The sequence below is a fragment of the Carettochelys insculpta genome, chromosome 4, assembly GCF_033958435.1.
Source record: "Carettochelys insculpta isolate YL-2023 chromosome 4, ASM3395843v1, whole genome shotgun sequence".
In the NCBI taxonomy this organism is placed as follows: domain Eukaryota; kingdom Metazoa; phylum Chordata; order Testudines; family Carettochelyidae; genus Carettochelys; species Carettochelys insculpta.
In genome coordinates, this window is record NC_134140.1 from 124,188,057 (window position 1) to 124,212,125 (window position 24,069).

General features: G+C 46.8%; 1 protein-coding gene across 2 annotated transcripts in view; it reads left to right on the forward strand.

The window, feature by feature from the left end:
• Window positions 1-658: 658 nt before the first annotated feature.
• HPSE (heparanase) overlaps window positions 659-24,069 on the forward strand; it is a 34,742-nt gene continuing 11,331 nt past the window's right edge. Inside the window, exons 1-7 of one of the 2 annotated variants that reach the window (XM_074992011.1) lie at window positions 659-846; window positions 4,628-4,773; window positions 11,660-11,785; window positions 12,772-12,945; window positions 15,093-15,264; window positions 16,374-16,421; window positions 22,738-22,831. In XM_074992011.1, coding sequence (XP_074848112.1) covers window positions 680-846; window positions 4,628-4,773; window positions 11,660-11,785; window positions 12,772-12,945; window positions 15,093-15,264; window positions 16,374-16,421; window positions 22,738-22,831 — 927 coding nt within the window. In that variant the 5' untranslated portion in view covers window positions 659-679. The remainder of the gene's footprint in view (window positions 847-4,627; window positions 4,774-11,659; window positions 11,786-12,771; window positions 12,946-15,092; window positions 15,265-16,373; window positions 16,422-22,737; window positions 22,832-24,069) is intronic. The other variant, XM_074992012.1, reaches the window with a different exon arrangement.

Below are 24,069 nucleotides of genomic sequence, written 5' to 3' on the forward strand. Positions count from 1 at the left end.
CCCGTGCATCCATACCAAATTAACAAACGTCCTGAAGGTGGAACCATTGTCTTACCCAACTACCACAGACGACCGGAGAGCCATGCAACCTCCGGGCGCTGGTAGCGCAATGGATTGGACGCAGACTGACAAAACACAGGTGCTAGTCTGGACGTTGGTCTTGCTCTGATGCAGAGCTGATCCCCTACCAAAGCCTGCTGCAGGGCGGTGGCTGATTGGGAACTCGCAAAGGCTCAGGCGGGCTGGTCTCCTGACATGGATCCAGGACGTGCAATGCACGTGCGGGCTCGGGTTTACCTCCCAAGGCCGCTGACCTCGGGGCTTCCTTTTGCGACGGGAAGGGGGGCGAGGCCGGGACTGCAAAGGGCGGGTACCTCAGCCGGCTCGGGCACGTCTGCACAACCGTACCGGGCTTGTTAGGAGCAGCGGCGGAGGAGACGCATTAGCCAGGATTAGGTCCGTTGCACGGGCCAGCGGCGGGGCAAACTGCTGGGCGGGGGACTGCACCAGTCAGCCCCCGGGAACTCCCGCGCGCACCCTGGCCTGAGAGAGCCACGTGGCGGCGGGCCGAGCCCCCCTGAGCCCGCCCCGTGCACGTGCGCTAGTGGGAGGTGCCTGCCCGCCCGGGAACTGCGAGCCGGGCCGGCCGCAGCAGCAGCGGGGCAGCCGGCGGGGCGGGATGTTGCGGCCGCTGCTGTGGCTGCTGCTGGCCGGGCGGGCGGCAGCGGGCGCGGTGCTGAGCGTCGAGCTGCGCGGCGAGCCGGCCCGGGAGGTGAGCCCGGCTTTCCTCTCGATCACCATCGATGCCAACCTGGCCAGGGACCCCAGGTTCATCTTCCTCCTGGGGTAAGTGTCCGGCCCGCGGCCGCCCCGTCCCCCTCCCCCGGGTACAGACAGCCCTAAGCCCCTCTGTGCCCCCGCGGCTCGCCAGGGTGCCCCAACCCGTGTGCAGGGGCCAGGGACTTACAAGCTGTCCAGCTCCCTGGGACAGCCACAGTCTGCCTAGTGGCCAATGCCTGGGCTTTGCTTTCTCACCCCGGCTCCTTGCCAGCCGCTGCAGGTGCCCCTCTTCTCCAGGTAGGAGCCCTGCAGCGAAGACCTGTACAGAGCAGCAGATGTTCCTGTCCCCATGATCAAAGCTTAGCAGAGGTCACCTCGCAGCCCTCTGGGGCCCCAGCACCCGGAGCCTTCCCTGGCACGCAGCGGTAACCTTGGCCAGAAGGTCCTGTCCAGTTACTGAATGAAAAGGGTGCTGGCCCTCTTCTTTATACCAAGGCATGTCTGGTCCTGGACATCTACACTGCAGTTTTACAGTCTGACAGCCTGAGCCAGCTGACCTGGGCCAACCCCGGGTGTGGTTGCAGTGTAAACATGTGGGTTGGTAGGACCAGCGGGCTGAGGCAGTTCACAGAACACCTGCCCATGCTGTGCTTGTTTTGAGGGTAAACAAGGTGCTTTATTCTGCAGGGCTGTCGCTCCATCACCTCTAATGAGCACAAACTCCACAGGATTTTTTAACTGAATTAAAGAGCTGGAGAACAGAGCTGAGGAAAAAGTAGGACTGAGTCCCCCTGAGAGGAGCACTGGTGTAGTTCAAGCAGAGAGGTCAGATGGGGGCCCCACAACACCACAAAGGAAGCCAAGTCCTCCAGAGTTAGAAGGGGTCCCCAACTCATAGCCTCCTAGCCCCTTCCACTGAGCAGACTAATGAAGTGAGCTGACCTCCTAGTCCTGGTGCAGCTTTGGACTTCCCTCCGCTCATGAAGGGGGACGTGAGAGAGAGTGATAAACTCATGACTGGTGTGGCAAAAGTAAATAGGGAAGCATTTGTTTACTCCTTTCTCATAACGTGGCGGATGCAGTACAGCCATTCTTATGTTCTTACATCTTTTGCTTACACTGAAGGGAAACCAGGGCTGAGGAAGCTCTGTCATTGCCTGGGGCTGAATCTGCACCTGAGGAAAAACAGACCTCCCTCAGTTTAGGAAACGCACCAGAAAATCAACCCATGTTTAACCTTCACCAAAGTGCTGCCTTGCTCCCTTCTGCTTCTGACTCACCGTGTCTCTTCTGCCCTCTGCCTCCCACTTTCGCTCCTCCTGTGCCCGCAAGCTATTTTGTACCAAGTGTGTTTTCTGTCCCGTTCACCTCTCTTCTTCCTTTGACTCCCTCTTTCCTGCGGCTGCTGTAACCCTCCATGTCTCAGTTCTGTTCTCTCCAGGCCCTTGCTCTTAGGCGGCTACTACACTACCATTCTACATCGGAGGTGCCATGGTAATGAAGCAATTTGAAGCAGGCTAATGGGGTGTTAATGTGCATATTCAGTGCCATATTAGCATAATGGCAGCTGTGTAAAGAAATGTGGAATTGCAGATTGACAGTGTAGATGGGGCAGCTTCGAAATAAGCGCCCCACTTCGACATTCCTTTACTCGGATCTAGTTCTGTGGGAGTAAGGGAATGTCAAACTGGAGCCCTTATTTCGAAGCTGCCCCATCTACGCTGTCAATCTGCAATTCGAAGCCTGTTTGCATGGCAGCCGTTAGGCTAATGAGGCACTGAAAATGCATGTAAGCAGCTCATTAGACTGCTTAGAATTGCCTTATTACTGTGCCCCCTCCAAGAGGAGAATGGTAGTATAGCAGCAGCCTTTGTCCCAGTATTTCCCTTTTCCTCCCCTTGCCCAGCCTCTTCTCGGCCTTCCTGTTGTGTTTTCCTTTGCCGGGTCTTAGTTTTACCTTCTTCTCGCAGGGTTCTCTCTCTCATGGCTTGGGCCTTCAGGATCCCTCCTCCTGCGTGGACCCTGGGGATTGTCTCACATCTTGGAAACTCTTTCCAAAGAAAATCTGTCCCTGTGCCCCACTGCTTGAGCTCTGGGGATCAGAGCCTGGAGCCATTTGCTCACAATGCTGTTCTTACACTTTGAGGCCCTATGCAAATGAGTCCTGACTTCTCACCACCCTCCCCATGTGATCTCTGCTCAGGCTTGGGTCTTCCAGTCCCCTCTGTGCAGCTTGTCCCAGAGGCCTGGGGTTTCTTTCCTCCCACACCCTGCATAGCTTCCATTGGAGGCCTGGGATCCAGAGCTTCCTTCCCTCTGTCCCCCACACTACACACAGAGATTCTAACTGTGCTCAGGTGCTTGCCTGGGGCCAGAGAACAGCTGCTGAGGGTTTCTTTCTGCCCCCTGCCTGGCAGGAGAGAGGCCTTCCTAGCAGCCAGCTGCTGGCTGAGAGGAGCACCTTGGAGGAAGGGGGCAGGGAGAAGGTGGCCCTGCTGCTTCTGGCAGGACAGAGCAGCTGATGGAAGGGAGTAAAGTGGAACCGAAAAGGCTGCAGTAGAAGGAATAGGACCATACTTAGATGCACAAGTATATGCAGCTGCACAGGGCACCCAAAAACTTGTTGCCCCAAATTTTCAGGTGCCCTACACAGCTTGTATGCCTGGGAACGGCCCAGCTTGCTCATGCAGTCACCCTTCTTCTGCTGATAGTGCTCCCAGTCCCAGCAGGGAGGGAGGAAAGGGAAGGTGTGGTCAGCCTGCCTCAGAGAGGGTTTGGTAATCTCCCAGTCCAGGAGCTAGTGTACTTCGAACCTCTCTCACATTCACCAGCAAAGTGAAAGTGGGATAAAAAAAAAATCTAATCAGAGTTCATGATTCAGGCTCTGCCACAAGGAGGAAGTAATTGGCAGCTGATAATCTTCTGCACTGTTATCTCTGTTATGGACCATCAGTGAACTACAACAGTTTTGTCTCTGCCGCAAGGTCAGAATGAAGAGGGACAGTCTTGTCTCTTCCTATGCAGTGGCTGTGCTCAAGGAGCAAGTTCCCCATGCATGCCTCCACTGAGCATTTGTCTACACATGCAGATTGCACCAGTTTGACCATAGTATTCTTTTTTTCAATCTGGTTAGTTAAACTGATGTCAGCCCCTGTGCGGTCTCTGTTTCTGGTTTAAGAATGACTGGTTTCGGGGTTGCTTCCATCAATTACAAATCAAAATTTAAAACCAATTTTAACTTAAGTCAGTACAACTTTTTAAAGTAGATGAGCCCGTGGTATATTTCAAACCACTTGTAAGATTGTTTCCCCATTAGAGGAGAGAATTAGGGCAGAACAAATGAAATATGGCTACATGTATCGCTCAACATTCAATCATGACATTAAAGCTCTGCCATCACTTCCTCTCCAAAAACTCCATCAATTGGGAAGGCAGGAAAAACCACAGTCAAACACAGAAAGCCCTCCATTTCCAAAGGATTTCCCCAGTCACAGCACGGGCCATTTTCTTTAGAAGTGAGAACTTTCCCTGGAGAGCAACTGCCTGACCTAACCTTGTGGCAGCTCTGTTAATGATGCAGGGGGATTAAGTATGGATATGGAAGCGCTGCTGGTGACACACACAGCCCATAGGTGTAATAGGCAAGGAATGATATGTCTAAGGGGAGGTATGAAAAGAGAGAGAGGAAGGGGAAGGGAATTCCAGCAATGCCCCTGAGGCCACATGATGTAAAATTTGCACCTGGATGTGAAAGTTTTCAGCATTCCAAACCATCTCTATGACTAACCCCAGCCAGCCTGATTGTCATGAAGGTGTTTGTTCTGTTTCTGAATTCTCCCTTCCCCAGCTCTCCCAAACTGCGCACCTTGGCAAGAGGTTTGTCGCCAGGCTTCTTGAGATTTGGTGGCACCAGAACCGACTTCTTGATCTTCAACCCCGAGAAGGATTCAACGTTAGAAGAGAGAGACTTATGGGAACTGCAGGCAAATCGAGGTAACACAGATGGGAACATGTGAACCATGAAAATGTTATAATTTAATTTATAAAGTCATGCGTGAAAGCATGCTGCTGATACAGTAAATATAGGTCAACAGCACTGAGAACTCTCAACTGTGAGGCTGCATTCCAATCTGTGCATACATGTCAATAGACAAGGGTGATGTTGGCAGTCCGGCAGGACATGGGACATGCCTAGGTCCTAACTGTTGGGAGAGGATAGCACAGTTGAGTGTAGGCTGCCACAGAGGTACCACTAAGTGATGTTTCCAACTTAAGGTACATCTACACTACACAGAAGATCAACCCGTTCAGGGTCGATCTTCTGGAATTCATTTTCACACACCCGGTAGAGATGCACAAAGTCAAGCTCTTTGGGGTCAGCAGTTGACCCCTGTGCTCCTCAGTATCAGAAGGAATAAGGAAGGTCGATGGGAGGAAGTCTCCCATTGGACCTCCCTCTGTGAAGACAGCCAAGTAAGTCAATTCTAGCTATGCAATTGCTGTAGCTAGAATTACGTATCTACAATTGACTTACATGCCTGGTACAGACCAGTCCTTAGTGGGCTAGGGCTTTTTAGAAGATTCTTCTTGGCACAAGTCTTTTGGAGCATCTCCTTGCCTTCCTCTTCCTTTCTGCTCTGTCTCCTCTACCACTGCCTGATCCATCACAGTCTGCCCAGCTCCCTTTCCCTATCAGCTGGCTCCTTAGGTTTCCAAAGGTTATGAGCTCCAGCAGGGATTTTGTGTGAACGTAGCCTAGTGCGTTCTGACTGCTACCAGAGTACAAAAAACAAATGATGACAATTGAGAGGCAGGGTGGAAAACTGGTCTCTTTACAAGCAGAATCCCAGCCTATCAGTTGGGAAATGTACCTTTGTGCTAGGTTGCCTCTGCTGGAAAAATGCAGTGCATCCAAAAATAAAGCACGATCTGAAAAAGTAATTAGGTGAAAGAGAAGAGCTTATTCTGCTTTACTTTTTTGGGTGGGATTTTCGGGAGCACCCCTCTTTGGCCTGTTTCTGCTCCCTTCCAAGACAATGATTTTCTTCTTGCTAAGGGCAACTTGAAAAGCAACATTAAGGCCGTGTCTACACTCGCCCAAAATTTCGAAATTGCCATGCAAATAGCCATTTTGAAGTTTACTAATGAAGCGCTGAAATACATATTCAGCACCTCATTAGAATGCCAGCAGCCATGACGCTTCGAAATTGACCCGGCTCACTGCCGCGCGGCTGGTCCAGACGGGGCTCCTTTTCTGCTGTTAGGAATAAGGGGATTTCAAAGTTGCCAGGGTGCTTTCAAAAAGGAACCCAGTCTGGGCGAGCCGTGCAGTGGTGAGTCGTGTCAATTTCAAAGTGTCGCGGCTGCTGGCATTCTAATGAGGCAGTGAATATGTATTTCAGTGCTTCATTAATAAGCTTCAAAATGGCCATTTGCATGGCAATTTCGAAATTTTGGGCTAGTGTAGATGTAGCCTAAAGGTCAGCGTCTGCGTACATCATCCACTCTGTCCACTTCCAGTGCTGTGGATGGAACCAAGGTTGGCCCTAGGAGGCTCACTAGATATACCCTGGTTTACTCCCTCTAACTTCAAGGGGAGTAGAGTTAGGACAACACTGAATGCATTAGAGAATCCCACCCTAACATTTAATCAGCATTGGTTTTAAAAAAGAAATCCCCCACTTTACTGCTAGACAGGAAGCTTGCATGTGCCAGGTTTTAATGCTGTATTGCACTGAGAATTTATAACCTGCTGATGCTGGGTTTGCTAATGGAAAAACCTTGGCAAAGTATTCTGTACAGTGGTAGTTGTGTGTGGGTTAAATTGAAATATTTCCTGTATTTTCTCTGCTCTTTCAGTGTGAATGTACTTCCTCCAAAGTTTACCATCTGGCAGTGCTGATGTGTGGTTTATGGGTTTGGTCTTTAAAATAAAATAGTGCCTGAAGGACACACTTAGTATTTCCAGAACTTCTGCCCTTTTCCCACCACTCTTGTCATGAGATCAGCAGTTTTCACTGCATGAAGGAGGAAGTGGTTTTGCCTGTTTTGTGCAATATGAACTGCTGACCTCATTATCCTCCTGCACTGTGGAGTCTTTATTCAAATAGTACATTATCTGTCTAGTTGCTTTACATAAAAAATTCAAACTCAGTAGCCTGATCACTCAGAGAACTTCCTCCAGCAATAACCAATGTACCAAATTATGGTCACCCATAATCCAAACTCACCATATTCCAACACAGTCAGTCTGTCCCCATTCTATGGCTGTGTCGACACTTGCATTTCTCTTTTGAAGGAGGCATGCAAATGTGGGAAACTGAAAATGCAAATGGTGCGGATTTACATAGCTGGTGCCTCATTTGCATCTTCCTTCAAAAGAAGAAGAGCACTGTGGACGTGACTCTTTCAAAAGTAAACTTCATCTTCGAAAGAAACCTTCTCCCCATAAAAAGGGGAGAAGAAGGGTTTTTCCGAAGGTGGGGTTTACTTTCAAAAGAGCCGCCTATACACTGCTTTTTTTTTTTTTTTTTTTTTGAAAGAATAGGCAAATTAAATGCCAGATATAAAAATCTGCACCTCATTTGCATTTGATTTCCCTCATTTGCATGCCTCTTTCAAAAAATGAAAGCTAGTGTGGACACAGCCTATGGCAGATTGTTGTCTCCACTTTGACTAGGGGGAGGCCATGTGGCACCAGGTGGCCTGGGGGGAGTTTATGGGCACCTACTGGGGAGGGGGCATCCAGGCCAGCAGTTCCAACAGTTCCACCCACCATCTTCGCAGAAGAGGGCCCTGCTGGGCCAGACCACCGGCTCGAGGCCGATTCCCGGTCCTCCCTGCGCCCTGCCAGCCCCACTAGGGACCCTGGACAAGGCGGGGGGTGCAGGTCCTGGGGCCAGAGTGGGTCACAGCCCTCAGCCCATTCCCCAGAGTGGCCGCCCACCAGGCTGGGCACCCCAGGTCCCCCTCTTCCTGTAAATCGTTAGCTCTCCCCCCACCCCCCCATAAATGGTTTGTTGTTACGTTATGCATAGAAGACATTAAACACGCATTTTTGTTGCGCAAAATATAACTCTTTATTTTTCCGACAACCCTGCGTGCTGTGTGCGGGAGGTGGGGGGGGCAGTGCGCAGAGTGGTGGGGAGTGTGTGGTAAACCCCCTGGGGGAGGCCGTGGCAGTGCTAACTGGGACTCCTGTACAAAGTATTCACCCAGGGCCTCCTAGACGCGGACCCCCTCATGGTGGGCCTCGCGGCTAGAGGCGGTGGTCGGCTGGGGGTAGCCCATATTGGATTCGGCTAGCCACCCCTGCATGAAGGCCTCCCCCTTGCTCTCTGCAATATTATGCAGAGTGCAGCAGGCGCCCACCACCACCTGGGGATGTCAAGGACGCCCACCTCCAGGCAGGCCAGGAAGCAGTGCCACCAGCCCTTTAACCAGCCAAAGGTTCGCTCAACCATGTGGCGGGCATGGTTGAGCTGAGCTTTTGGCTGGGAGTGGGGTGGCTTGTTTAGGGCTGCATGAGCCAGGGCTGAAGCAGATATGCGGCGTCGGTCACCAGGCAGAGGGACACCGTGGTGTCACCCAGCGAGATTTCCCTATGGGGGATGTAGGTCCCCTCCTCCAGCCGGTGGCACAGGCCCGAGTTCTGGAACACTCGCTCATCATGGCTGCAGCCAGGCCCACCCACATGTAGGTTCTGGAACCGGCCCTGGATGTCCACCCTGGCCTGCAGGATGACGGAGTGGAACCACTTTCGGTTTATATATTGCTCTCTGCTGTGCTCTGGGGTGTGGTTAGGTGTATGGGTGCCCTTGAGGGCCCTGAAGCTATTTGGGAACCCGAGTGCAGCAAAGCCAGTAATGGCCACATCCAGGTCCCCGATGTGGACTACCCTCTGGGGGAACATGGCATTGAGGGCATGTACCACCTGTGGGGGGGGAAGGGACATAGGCACCCCTGAGGGGGTGTGGGGTGTGCCAGGCCCCATCTCGCCCCAGGCTCCTCCCCCCGGTGGGTGCGTGCTCAGGCCTCCTTACCTCCATCATGAGGGCCCCTATTGTGGCCTTGCCCACACTGAATTGGTGTCCCAGGAGCGGTAGCTGTCTGGAGTGGGCAGCTTCCAGACCACTATTGCGACCCTCTCCGCAGGGAAGACGCATCGCAGCCGGGCATCCTGGTGTCTCTGGGCTGGGGGGCAGCCACTGCCAGAGCTCAAGGAACATCTGCTGCCACATGTGGAAATTCCAGAGCCACCGTTCATCATCCCACTCCCCCGTGACCAGTTGCTCCCCCAACTCTGAGCTGGTGGGGTGGCTCCGCAGCTGGCTGGGCACCCGAGTGGGGGGGTGCCAGGGGACCTAGTGGTCTGGGAGGGTGTCCCCGTCTGCCCCTGAGAGACCTCCCCTGACAGGAGCTGCAGGGCGGCCACCACTCTGGTGGGGGAAGGCAGCAGGGTATTGAGCTGCTGCTGTTCCATGGCTCTCCCTGCGGGCGCTGCATCTGCAGGGCTTGTGGCAGCTTCACAGGCCTCGTGCTGTGCAGGCCTGGGAAGGGGCCCTTAAAGGAGGGGCTGGCTGTGGCCCCAGAAGGGCTTTGCCGCTATGCGACCCCGTCCATGGCGTTTCCTGGCCCTTTATTTTGAAAGAGGGCATGGGTGAGTGTAGATGCTCTCTTTCAATGGCCTGGATGGCCACTTTTGAAAGGGCGGGTAGCCCTTTCAATGGCGCTCATAGATGGCACCAGCCCCGGCCCTTGTGTGGACACCCCACACCGAAAGGACATCTTTTGATTCCTCTCTTTCGAAAGGTGCCCTTTTGGAAAAACGCTCTAGTGTAGGTGTAGCTGGTATGTTTTAAAGAAAAGACGTGTTTTGCTCGTATCTACTCTCCTTCCCATGATGCTGGGACTTCTTTGAGGAGGTCATGAAGCAAGTGGACAAGGAGGATCCGGGGGATATCGTGTGCTCAGGTTTCCAAGACGCCTTTGACAAAGTCCCTCAGCAAAGGCTCTTCAGTAAATTGTCATGGGATAAAAGGGACGGTCCTCTCATGGACAGGTAACTGGTGACAAGATAGGAAACAAAGGATAGAAATAAACAGTAAGCTTTCAGAATGGATAGTGGTAACTAATGGTGTCCCCCAACAGTCCATACTGGAACCAATCCTGTTCAACCTATTTATAAATGAGCTGGAGAAAGAGATACACGGTGAGATGGCAAAATTTGCTAGTGATCCTAAACTGCTTAAGATAATAAAAAACAAAACAGAGTGTGAAGAGCTTCAAAAAAATCTCACAAACGAAGTGGACCACAAAATGGCAATGAATTTTAAAAGTATGCACAGTGTAAAGTAATGCACAGCGGAAAAAATATTCCCAGCTATCCATACAAAATTATGGCAACTACTTTAGCTGTAACTACTCGAGAGATCTCAGAGTCATTGTGGATAATTCTGTGGAAAACATCCCCTCAGTGTGCAGCAGCAGCGGCAGTCAAAAACAAAACAGAATTTTAGTAATCATTAAAAAAGAGAGTAAGACAGAGAATATCTTATTGCCTCTATATAAATCTATGGTACACCCACATCTTGAGTACTGCTTATAGATGTGGTTGCCTCATCTCAAAAAAGGTATATTGGCAGAGGTGGAAAAAGTACACAAAAGGGTACTTGAGTAGAAGTACAGCTGCTTTATGTGAAGGGGGAAATGTACCTAAGTACAAGTCGCTGGTGTCCCTCTGCAAACTATTTAAGCAAATGCGCTTGCCTGTATGCACACACACCACACCACAGCTTGATTGTACTCAAGTATCCAGAAGTGGAAGCAGCTGCACTTTTCACTTTTTGAGTACTTTTTCCACGTCTGCATTGGAAAAGATTCAGAAAAGGGCAAAAAAATGACTAGGGGCTTGGAACAGGTGCCATACGAAGAAAGATTAAAAAGACTGGGACTTTTCAGCTTAGAAAAGAAGAGACCAAGGGGAGATATGATAGAGGTCTATAAAATCATGACAGCTATGGAGAAAGCGAACAAGTAAAAGTTATTTGTTCCCATAACATAAGAAGTCAGGGTCACCAAATGAAATTAATGGGTAGCAGGTTTAAACCTAACAAAAGGAAGTTTGTCTTCATGCAGCCTATGGCAGGCCTGTGGAGCTCCTTGTCAGAGGATGTTGTGAAGACCAGAACTTTAGCAGGGTTCTAAAAAGAACCCGATAAATTCATGGAAGTTAGGTCCATCAATGGCTAGAAGGAGTAGGAATGGTGTCCCTACCCTCTGTTTGTCAGAGGCTGGAAATGGACAACAGGAGAGGAATCACTCAATGACTACCTGTTCTGTTTACTCCTTTGGGGCATCTGGGCTGGGCTAGATGGACCTTTGGTTTGATCCGGTATGGCCGTTCTGGAAATAATTCTGTCAGGGCTGGCAAAAACCTTCAAAACAGTTAAAATACAGTAAATACTAACAATGTAAATGCTAAATATTTTTATATGTTGATAAGGAAGCTGTTTTTATTTGATTTTTAGACTGGGAAAATGTCAACCATTCCTCCTTTCTTTAATGTTTAACACATTAAATGTGGCAGGAGGATTCACCCTACAGAAATTCATGAGCCATTCTGCACAAATTTAACTACAGTAAAAGCTCAGTTATGTGGCACCCATATAACTGGAACATTATGTTAAAAGCCATGGCCCCACTCTACTCTCCGGCACATTTGATTATCTGGCACCCTGTTCCCCAGAGGTGAGGGATAATAAAGACTTTTACTGTATGTTTCTTTTATGTGGAATACGATTCTCCATTTATTGTTACCTAAGCGTAATATTATGAGACGTTTATTGTGACGTGTTGTGGACTTTTTTTTCCCTTGCAGATATTTGTGGGGTAAGATCTATTCCTACTTCTGTGGAGGAGCTACTGCTATCTCAGTGGCCCATCCAGGAGAAGGCACTCCTTCAGGAACAAGCCTGGAAAGAGTACAAAAATACAACAATTACAAGTAAGACATTTGTCATAATACCTGTTAATTGGAAGGGCTCTCTTGTGCTGTGACTTACAACTGTGAACTGCAAAGCTGCCTGAGTTCTTGGATACAATTTCAAAAGCTGTCATGGGCAAAGACCCACTTCATCAGATGCATGAGTGGGGAGGGTTTAAAGAGGGAGTCTCAGTCAAGGAGAGCGCTAAATTTGATAAAGTCTGCTCAGTCACGGAGTTTGTGGCCCATTATCAGCAGTTAACTTAATTGAGACTCCCTCTTTAAACCCTCCGCCGAAACCGCCCCCACTCACGCATCTGATGAAGTGGGTCTTTGCCCACAAAAGCTTATGCTCCAAAGTATCTGTTAGTCTATGAGGTACCACAGGACTTCTTGTTGTTTTTGAAGATGCAGACTAACTCAGCTACCCCTCTGATATTTTTCAAAAGCGCATTAAATCTCATTGTCAAAAGCACGTTAAATCCAATTGTCAAAAGTGACTGACAGCAGGGCTACTAAATGCCGTGGAAAGTTTTTAAGTAGTCAAGATGGGCGAGATGATATCTGTTATTGGACCCACTTTTGTTTGTGAGACAGGCTTTCAAGTCACACAGAGCTCTCTTTCAGGTCTGGAGCTCTGTATAAGGTCTGAAGTGTTTCTCTCACCAACAGAGCTGGTCCAATAAAATATATTATCTCACCCACCTTGTCTCTCTAATATTCTGGAACCAACATGGCTACAGCAACTTTGGATGTTTGTCTCTGGGTGCATCTGAAAATGATACCTCTAGCGTCTCTTTTCTGATTTAATATTTTATCGGCTGCAGTTGAGAGGATGCTTCCCAATAAGGCCTTGAGATTATAAAATCTGTGGGGCTGTATGTGGTACATACACTTCAGCACTGATAAAATGCATAGGTTGAATATTTGTTCTAAGTCCATTGGTATTTCAGAACTGCAAAGAAAATAATTGCCCCCCCCCCCCCCCCGCCCATCCTTTCTTACAGGAAGTACCGTGGACATTCTCGTTAGTTTTGCAAAGTGTTCAAAGTTTCATTTGATCTTTGGCCTTAACGCCTTACTTCGCAAAGGTGGCTTGCAGTGGGATAGTTCAAATGCTCAGTTGCTCTTGGATTATTGTGCTTCCCAACATTACAACATGTCTTGGGAACTTGGGAATGGTAAGTGCATATCATGAGGGGTGTGTGTGTGTGTGTGTGTGTGTGAGAGGGTAATCACAGTAGGTGTTATCCTGAGCGGTACTGTTGACTATGTGGTTACAGATCTCTGAGATTGGATGTGAACACTCCCTGCACTTCACACAGCTATGAGTTGGCTGGGATTTTAATAGATGTTAGATTGTTCCACAGCTAGAAATAGGAAGAATTCCAGGTTTGGGCTCTGAGTCAGTGGTTTTCCATGAGAATTGTCCAAGTGTGCTGTGAAATTTCATCAATTTCCCCTCCCAGTGGCTTTTTGCAGAGCCACCACAGGGGGCAGGGGGACTGACAACTCTGCAGCACCACATTTGCACTCGGAGGCAGCTGAAGTGCTGTTTCCCAGCCCAAACAAGCAGGTGGGGAGCCTGCCCCCACTCCCTGCTGTGGCAAGTTCACTGGAGTTGGGACGCAGGTTATATGCCACATCTTGGCTCCAACGGGCTGGCAGGGAGGGGAGCCTGCTTGCAGTGGTTACTCGTTTGCTTGACATCCCTAGCATGGTGTGGAACAGATTTTGAAAATGAGTCTGTGCTCCTTGTCTAAGATGGTATATTCTGTGGTGGACTAGAAACATGAATGCATTTGATCTTTGTTTAGCTTGTAGGCACTGCTATGTTGCAAACCTCTCTCGTAAGGCTGTAACCATAATAAATGTAAGTAAACAAGAAGTGTATGAGCAAGCGATTCAGCTGAAGAAAGAGGCTGTGTTGTGGAACTGTCTCATTGAAGTGTGCCATGCTACTGAGAAGGTTGAAGCCAGTTAGAACTATACAAATGAGTAGCGGTGGTAGCTGCTGTCAGAGACGGGAATCTGGGCTAGATAAACCATTTGTTCAGGGAGGTAACCCTTATGCTCTCATCCTGAAGATTTAATAACTGCGATCCATTAGGGAGCCACTGGGGGAGGAAATAAATTATGAGACACAGTGCTGGCCTGTGGAGAAGCAGAGTGTCAACAACAGTGACTGGGGATTGGCCAGATGGAAGGGGATCTCTGGTAATGTATAGAGGGAAACAACAGTTGTATATTGTAATGTCTCAACATTCATGAAGGCTGAATTTCGTAAATCTGGCAGCTCCTGCCTGGGGCCCCGGGGGAAGCTACAGCTGCCGGTGCTCAGTGCCCTGGAACCCCAAGGAAGTGGCTGCGTGTGAGTAATTGAATTCACAAACCACAGATTCGTGAATATTGAGACTCTACAGGGTTTGGTAACGGGCTGGCTATGTTAGGAAGGAGCAGGAGAGATTCTGTGATAAGGTGACGGGGGAGACAAGTAGTAGAATACTGCGGAAGAAGAGTGTCAGAGAAGTAGCTGTGTTAGTCTGTAGCTTTGAGAACAACAAGAAGTCTTGTGGCACCTTATAGACTAACAGATATTTTGGAGCATAAGCTTTTGTGGGCAAAGACCCACTTCGTCAAATGCATGAGTTGGGGGGGTCACCCCACCACTCATGCATCTGATGGAGCGGGTCTTTGCCCACAAAAGCTTATGCTCCAAAATATCTGTTAGTCTATAAGGTGCCACAAGACTTCTTGTTGCGGAAGAAGAGTCTCTAGTAATAGATTGCAGGAGAGGTTCTCTGGGGCTGGGAAGAGAGGAATAAGAGGCCAGGAAATGGGAGAGAGCGAGTTCCTGCTGAAATATTAATTACCACTTGGCAATGGCCTTTAATTTTTACAATGAAGAATTTTCAGAAAGAGCTCTGAGGGGTTGTTTTACTGAGGAAATGGTGAGAGCTTAATGTAATCATAATTACGAGAAGCTGTGGAAGACCTACTGCTTGAATTGTTTTAAATCAATCAATTCATTGGAAAGTGCTTTAGGATCTTCCGATGAAAGGTGATATAGAAGTTCAGGATCACATTTATTCAGACTGATTTGAACAGAGGTCTGGAAACCATATTATGTGGAACAATCTCTTCCTGAGAAGGAGTGGTCTCCTGCAGACGTAGTAGTCTTTCCCATCCTGGCTTATCTACTGCCCAATTGTGCAGTTAATGTTCTGTGCGTTAGTTGGTTATTGATGTGCACATGTTGAATGAGTCATATGTTTGTTCTGGAACACTACTAAGGAACAGTCTGTATGTGTATTTGTGTTTCTTTTAGAGCCAAATAGTTTCAGGAAGAAATCTGGCATCTACATTGATGGTTTCCAGCTAGGGCAAGACTTTATTCATCTGTATCGCCTTCTGAGAAACTACAGCAGTTACAGGAATTCAAAACTTTATGGCCCTGATGCTGGTCAACCAAGGAAAAACACTCAGAAGTTGTTAAGGAGGTAATAAAGCAGTAAGCTGTCAACACAGGCTTGATAAGTATAGGCAGTAGATTGAGTATAGATTGCAGAAAGGTAGAGGAGGTAGGGCTGAAAACTTAAGGTGTCTGATTCCACACTTGGACCATACCTAAGGCGTTAGGATACTGAAAAAATTAGATTTATTTAAGAACAAATTTTTTTTTTGTTTTGTTTTTCAAAGCTAGAGCCAATCTGCCGGTGAGAGTCTGATTGAAATCTTAACTGTATTGAAAGACATTAAGGGCTAAATCCCTGCTGGTGTAAATTTGGCTCAGGTGCACTGATGTAAATGGGGAGCTACTCTAATTTATGGCAGAAACTCACTAATCCACACACCTTTCAGTTAACACCAGAAAAGCATCCTCTCTTGCTTTCAGCAATGTTTTAGTAGCAAATGCTGTGTCAATCTCTTGCTACTTTGTCATTCATTATTTTTGCAAAATATTTTTTCAGTATACCTGATGTATTTTGAAATATGACCAGAAATAAACAGCATAAATTCAGTATAATCTGTACACCAAATTTTAGAAGTGAACTCAAGGGAAGGAGGAAGACGGGACAGGATGTTATGAATATTTTCAGTTTAGGCTAGGGAGTCTCAAACATGAAGCAGCATTAACTGTGGTGAGATTGCAGCATTTGGTATCATGAGAAGCCCATGCTTTAAGTTTTTATACATCTGATAATCAGTCAAAAAGCCTCAGATCCACTTCTGCTGTAGTTATTAAATGAGGTTTAAATAAAAGTTTTAATTAGTGCTGAGCATGTGAGACTCTGAGTACTGAACAAACATGAACTAATCCTCAACAATGCTACCTAACTCCATGTTATAGATGGGGTAAACTTAGGTCCAGAAACATTGACTGACTTGCTTAAGATCACTCAGCTAGACATTCACACAGAGCCAGGATTAGACTCTGGACATTTCAGACTTCTAGGCCAGGGCTTGGTGTAGTTGCTTCTCCTGGTGTAATGTCTGTGCTCATTCTCAGCACTCTGATCTCAGGACTGTGTCTATTTTCTGCAACTCTGCTGTGTTCTCAGTTAGTATCCCACAAAATAATGAAATGGCACCTTTTGTTTGTTGACAGCTTCCTGAAATCAGGAGGGAAAGTAATTGATTCTGTTACTTGGCATCAGTAAGTATTAAGTATCTGTTCAGCTGCTATACTGTCAGTAGATACAGGTTTTTCTGAAGCATTATTGAGTTTAAGTACAGCAACAGCAAAGGTGAAAGAAATACTGAAACAACTCCTGATCAACACACACCCATGCATGGTAGCGCTCTGTCCTCCTCTTGTGGTCGGCAAGCCCCAAAGACGTTGATGATGAGCTTACATACTAAGTGTTTGAGCTTAGACTGTAGAGGGCCAAAAATTCCTAAACATGTAAGTCCCTGGTTCAGTCCCCACTGCCAGTGACCTACCTGGCAGTGTGATGTTACACCCATTCAGAGTTAACAATATTCTACTTTTAATAAAAAGAACAACAAAAGAAACACAAAAGAAACCGTCTAGGACCCTTTCTTGCAACCCAGTCAAACGTGGGGGTTATGGTAGCAAGCAGGTATTGCAGGATCAGACCTTGAAAGCTGATTAATCTAAAGTGTCTCATATTTCAAAATGATTCAGCAAAACCGCTTATTGAAACAATGTTACTCTGCAAGACTTTACATGTGAAAAGGGGAGGGTAGCATGTGGTTGGAGGTGAATTATTAGTGCTCAAATGTCAGAGAAGGATTTAACTGGCTGCATTTGGAAACACTGATTGCAACCTTTTTCCTTAATTGTGATCAGGTTTGCTTGTTAGGTGTTGATGAGGATTCTCTGGCGTAACAGACTTTTGACAGTTTCTTCTTGGAGGTTTTGTGTCTCTTTCCAAAATGCTGATCTTTCTTCTCCTTCCCACCATGTTGATGTAGCCCATAATTCTCATGATGCTGTGAATGAGGTTTCCTCTGTGATCTCACTTCTGTTTTCCCTGTTCTGAATAAACAGTGTAGCTCAAGAGAAGAGATTTTTAAAATGTTAGGATTATCTAACAGGCCCCTTAGCTCACAAGATCACCATCCTTTCCGACCTATATCACTGACCAGCAGTGGCTATGCAGCTCCAGTAGCGATGGAAAATTGTAGTGACATTACTGAGCATTTTATAATCTAGTCATAGCCAAGAGTCTCCGTACTGCAGCATATACAGGGTGCCATGTAATTATATCTATGTAAGCAATGATCACCAAAGAAATATTTTCAATGTGTTAAGATGGAGCCAAGAAGTCCTAGCAGATTAATTTATCAAAGCAGTGCAGGGAGCTGAGCAGCTTTTCTGACCAAAAAAGGATATTTTTCCAACCGACAAAGTCAGGGGAGCTTTTGCATATGTAGCATTTGGACAGAAACAGCCAATGACATGTGTAGCCTGAGCAGCAGCCCAGCTTGTCACAAAGCTACATGAATACGTTTTTTAAAAAGAACTTTTTGATCAAGGTTTGCAAAAATAAACTACTTACTAAAGGTGAACCTCTAAGATAATTAGATATTTCACGATGGCTACGTTTACACTAGCCCAAATCTCTGAAACGGCCATTTTGACGATTACTAATGAGGCGCTGAAATGCATATTCAGCACCTCATTAGCATGCTGCCAGCCACGGCTCTTCAAAATCCCCTTATTCCTATCTGGACGAGCCACATGGCAGCAAAATGCAGCAATTTTGAAGTTCCCAGGGTCCTTTTGAAAAGGACCCCCATCTGGATGAGCCGCGTGGCAGCGAAATGCAGCAATTTCGAAGAGCCGCAGCCAGTAGCATGCTAATAAGGCACTGAATATGCATTTCAGTGACTCATTAGTGATCTTTGAAATGGCCATTTGCATGGCAATTTTGAAGATTTGGGCTAGTGTAGACACAGCCTATATGTGGAAAGTCTGCCTTAATAATAGAACCAGCAACTAATGTAGAGAAGTATCGGAGGGGTAGCCGTGTTAGTCTGGATCTGTAACAGCAATGAAGGGTCCTGTGGCACCTTACAGACTAACAGAAAAGTTTTGAGCATGAGCTTTCGTGAGCACAGACTCACTTCATCATGGACCAGCATCTGATGAAGTGAGTCTGTGCTCACGAAAGCTCATGCTCAAAACTTTTCTGTTAGTCTGTAAGGTGCCACAGGACCCTTCGTTGCTAATGTAGAGGAGTGATTCTGATACAGAACTCATCTACAGTTCATAAAATCGCAAAGCTGGAATGGACCTCAGGAGGTCATCAAGTCCAGCCCCTTACTCCAAGCAGGACCAATCCCAACTAAGTCATCCCAGCCATGACTGTGTCAAGCTGGGACTTTAGAACCTCTAGGGATGGAGATTACACCACCTCTCTAGGCAACGCATTCCAGTGCTTCACCACCCTCCTTGTGAAGTAGTTTTTCTTAATATCCAACCTACTCCTCTCCTTTTGTAACTTCAGACCTTTACCCCTTCTTCTGCTGTCTATCACCACTGAGAACAGTTTCTCTCCATCCCTTTTAGAGCACCCCTTCAGGAAGTTGAAGGCTGCTATGAAATCACCCCTCAATCTCCTCTTCTGCAAACTAAATAAACCCAGATCCCTCAGCCTCTCCTCATAGGTCATGTGCTCTAGACCCTTAATCATTTTCCTTGCCCTCTGCTGAACCTGCTCCAGCAAATCCACATCCTTTATATACTGGGGGGACCAAAACTGGATGTAGTTCTCCAGATGTGGCCTCAGCAGTGCCAAATAGAGGGGAACAACAACCTCTCTAGATCTGCTCAAAATGCTCCTCCTAATGCAACCCAATATGCCATTGGCCTTCTTGGCTACAAGGGCACACTGTTTGCTCGTATCCAGCCTTTCTTCCACTGTAATCCCTAGGTCCCTTTCTGTTGTACTGCTGTTTAGCCAGTCGGTCCCCAGCCTTTAACAGTGCTTGCGATTCTTCCGTACCAATTGCAGGACTCTACACTTCTCCTTGTTGAACCACATCAAATTTCTTTTGGCCCAGTCCTCCAATTTATCCAGATCACTCTGGACCCTATCTCTACCCTTCAATGTATCTACCTCTCCCCATAGCTTGGTGTCATCTGCAAACTTGCTGAGGGTGCAATCCAGTCCCTCATCCAGGTCACTAATAATGAAGTGGAACAACACTGGACCCAGAACCGAGCCTTGGGGCACTCCACTTGAAACTGACTGCCATCCAGATATTGAGCCATTGACCACTACCCATTGGGCCCAACCATCAAACCAGCTTTCTATCCATCTTATAGTCCATGGATCCAATCCATGCTTCCTCAACTTATGGGCAAGAATGTTGTGGGAGACTGTACCAAAAGCTTTACTGAAGTCAAGGTATATCACATCCACTGACTTCCTCATGTCCGTAGAGCCAGTTATCTCATCATAAAAGCTAATCAGATTGGTCAGGCACAACTTGCCCTTGGTGAATCCATGCTGATTACTTTTGATCACTTCCCCTCTTCCAAGTGCTTCAAAATGGATTCCTTGAGGATCCCCTGCATTATTTTCCTGGGTACTGAGGTAAGGCTGATAGGCCTATAGTTCCCTGGATTGTCCTTCTTTCCCTTTTTAAAGCTGGGGACTATATTTGTCTTTCTCCAGTCATCTGCAATCTCTCCCGATCTCCAGGAGTCTTCAAAGATAATGGCCAAAGACTCGGCAATGACATCTGCCAATTCCTTCAGTACCCATGGGTGCACTAAGTCCAGACCCTGGATTTGTGTACATCTAGTTTTTCTAAGTAGCTCTTAGCTTGCTCTTTCCCTACCAAAGGCCGCCCTTCACCTTCCCACACTGCATTGTCTAGCACCATAGTGTGGGAGCTGTCCTTGTCCATGAAGACGGAGGCAAAAAAAGCATTGAGTACTTCAGCTTTTCTTACATCATCTGTCACGAGGTTACCTCTCTCATCCAGTAACCGCGCCACACCTTCCCTGATAACCCTCCTATTGTGAACATGCCTGTAGAAGCCCTTCTTGTTAGCCTTCACATCCCTTGCCCCCTGCAGTTCCAGTTGTGCCTTTGCTGTCCTGATTACTGCCCAGCATTTTCCAGCCGTATATTTATACTCTTCCTTAGTCACCTGTCCAAGTTTCCACTTCCTATACGCATTCTTTTTGAGTTTAAGCTGACCAAGTATTTCCCTGTTAACCCAAACTGGTTTCCTACAATATTTGCGTTTTTTAGTATGCAGCGGTATTGTTTATTCGTTCCTGTGCCTTCAGCAAAACCTCTTTGAAATATTGCCAGTTCTCCTTAACTCCTTTCCCCTTCATCTTCATTTCCCAGGGGATTCTGCCCATCAGTACCCTCAGGGAGTCGAAGTCTGCTCTCTTGAAATCAAGGGTCTATATATTACTGCTTACCTTTCTTCCTTTAATAAGGATCCTGATATCTACCATCTCATGATCACTGCAGCCCAGGTTGCCACCCACTTCTATTTTTCCTACTAGTTCTTCCTTGTTTGTGAGAAGCAAGTCAAGTTGTGCATGGCCCCTGGTCGGTTCCATCAGCACTCGTACCTGGAAGTTATTCTGAACATTATCCAAAAACTTCCTGGATTGTCTGTGTGCTGCTGTATTGGTCTCCTAACAAATGCCCGGATGATTCAAGTCTCCCGTGAGAACCAGGGCCTGTAATTTGGAAGCTTCACTTAGCTGTCTGAAGAAATCCTCATCTACTTCGTCTCCCTGATCTGGCAGTCTATAGCAGCCACCAAGTACAACATCATTGTTTCCCTCTCTAAGCTTAGCCCAAGGACACTCAACTGGCTTTTCTCCCTCTTTATACTGGAGCTCTGAACAATCAAAATGCTCCCTCACGTAGAGCGCAACTTCTCCTCCTTTTCTCCCCTGCCTGTCCTTCCTAAACAGTTTATACCTTTCCATGACCATGCTCCAGTTATGCAAGTCATCCCACCAAGTCTCCGTTATTCCAATCACGTCATACTACTTAGACTGTGCCAGGGTGTCTAAGTTCCTCCTGTTTTGTTTCCCAGGCTTCCTGGATTTGTATACAAGCACCTTAGAGAAGTGGCTGATTGGCCCACTTTCTCCTCTTCACCCAGGAATCCTATTTTGTTGTTCCCTACTCCTTCCCAACTTACCTCAGGGCTCGTGTCACCGTCCCGTGACAAACCTAGTTTAAAGCCCTCCTCACTAGGTTTGCAAACCTGCCCACAAAGATGCTCTTTCCTCTCTTTGTTAGATGGATCCCATCTCTTCCCAGCAGTTGGGGGTGTTGGAACATTTTAAAACATTCAGGTCCTGTGTGAATGGGAAGAGGCCATTTTTAAGAGAGGCAGTGTTTGTTTTATGCTCTCAGATGAAAAATCAGTTTCTCTACTGGCCAACTCTTGAGTCTGAATTTGTTTCCCTGTAGCAGGTGACGTCTTCAAAACTTCTGCACTCTCACAAGTGTGGTTTGGTTTTGTTTTTTAAGGTCACCCATAGTAATGGTGCCAGTCCTGAGTTCAGTTCAGTGAAGTAGGGGGCAGAGTGATGAATTTCAGTTCAGTGAAGTAGGGGGGCAGAGTGTACTTCCATAGGTGAGCAACAAAGCAAGAAGGAAAACATGTCCATATACCTGTATAAAGAAAATCTCAAAGTTCTTTTATCTTTTTAACTCTCCCTCCACTTGCACACAAACATACTTCCTTTTCTAACCATTACTTTAGGAATATCAACCTTTGACTCTGGTTGTGGGTGATAATCTTAGCAATTTTGGCAGGGGCTAAACTAACCCCGCAACAGGTTGCAACCTTAAGATGTTGATTTTCCCAACCTGTAAGACAAGACGTAACATCCCTCATCAGTTGGTGAAAGGGAAAGGTGTCCTTTTGGGATGTTACTGCCATAGTCCTCCAGCTAAAAGAGGGAAGTTGCAACAGGACAGACCTAGTGCAGATAACGGCCTTGTATTTTTTCTGTTTGTCTTTATACATCAGTGGTTTTCAACCCATGTGGACCCCAAAGTGTGGGGGTCTGTAGACTATGCCTAAGATTTCCAAAGGAGTCTGCACCTCCATTTGAAATTATGTAGAGATCTGCAAATGAAAAAAAGGTTGATAAGCACTATTATACATCAAAAAGGAGCAGTACAAGCCCCCCATGTCTGTCTATCAGTAAAGATTTAATGATTTGGGATCTAGATTTTAAAAAGTTGGTATGTTCACAATTTTACTATTTTATACTGCTTCAATTGTTGGTGGCCAGCAACTAGTATATACACAGGCAAGAGTAGGCACAGAAATATTTTACTGGCTGAGCTTATCTCCGCTTGAAACCATGCGTAAGGAAAGGTGCAAAATATTAATTGTAAAACTGTACAAAAGGACAGCAGTGAGATTAAAAACTTTATCCAGAAACAAAGGTCTTCAGATTGCATTTTGTGACTTTGAATGTGTCATGTCTCTTAATTTTTCAGTTATTACGTAAATGGACGAGTCGCTACCAGAGAGGATTTCTTGAGCCCTGAAGTGCTAGAAACCTTTATTACAGCAGTAAAAGATGTTCTTCAGGTACAGTGTTGTGTTAAATTGTCTGTGCACTCAGCTATCGTGGTGATGGGCATATAAAAACTAAACTAGAAATTGTTGGCTAGCAATACAACAAAGAATCTCATTTTTTAGATGGCATATTTATTGCAATTAAATGCTACATATTGATAACATTTATTCTGGGGCCTTGGTATCAACTGAGCATCAGGCTGAATCTATTATAAACCATGAAAATAAATGTATAGGGATTTGTTTGTGTCATTGTGTCACAGACAGAATATATGGCCAGATTCTGCCCTCTTACTCTCACTTAGTACCTTATTTCGAGAGTACTCCTGCTGATTCCAAAAGGACTACTTACCTAGTAAGATGATGATATTCTGGTGTGAGTAAGGGTTGCTGAGTCTGGACCTGATTCATTTAGATTTGGGATTTTAGTATGTGATTATTTTTTTTAAACATACACGTTTTTGCTTTCCCCTACTCCTGTCCCTCAGGGTTGTTACAGAGCTTGCCTCGTTAAATATGGTTATATTGTCTCATTAAATATGGCAATATATGGTGGGGAGGGATAGTTCTGTGGTTTGAGCATTGGCTTGCTAAACTCAGGGTTGTGAGCTCAATCCTTGAGAAGGCCATTTAGGGATCAGGTCAAATAGACATCAGGGATGGTGCTTGGTCGTGCCAAGAGGATGGGGGGGGTGGGGAGGACTGGACTAGCTGACCCCCTCAGTTCTAGGAGTTGTGCATCTTTAAGGATTTACTTTAAGGGGGGAGGGTTAGCTCAGTGGTTTGAGCATTGGCCTGCTAAACCCAGGGTTATGAGTTCAGTTCCTGAAGAGGGGGGCATTTAGGAATAGGGGCAAATAGATGCTAGCGATGGTACTTGGTCCTGCTAAGAGGGATAGAGGACTGGGCTAGATGACCTCCAGCAGTCCCATCCAATTCTAGGAGATGTGTATATCCAATTATATCCTATGTTAGGAGGCCCTAGAAGCCATGAGTTCCCATAGAAGCACATCATAGAACTAGAGGGCACTTCAAGAGGCTATTGAGTCTAGTCCTCTGCACTCATTGTAGGACCTATCACCATCTCTGGCAGATTTACTTTTTATCTAACCTACCCCAGACCCTTGAAAGGCCCCTCAACACCTGAACTCACAATCCTGGGTTTACAAGGCCAATGTGCGAACCACTGAGCTATTCTCCAGGGTTGAGTCTAAAGCATGTAACTGTGATTGGTTATTTAGCAGAGCCAT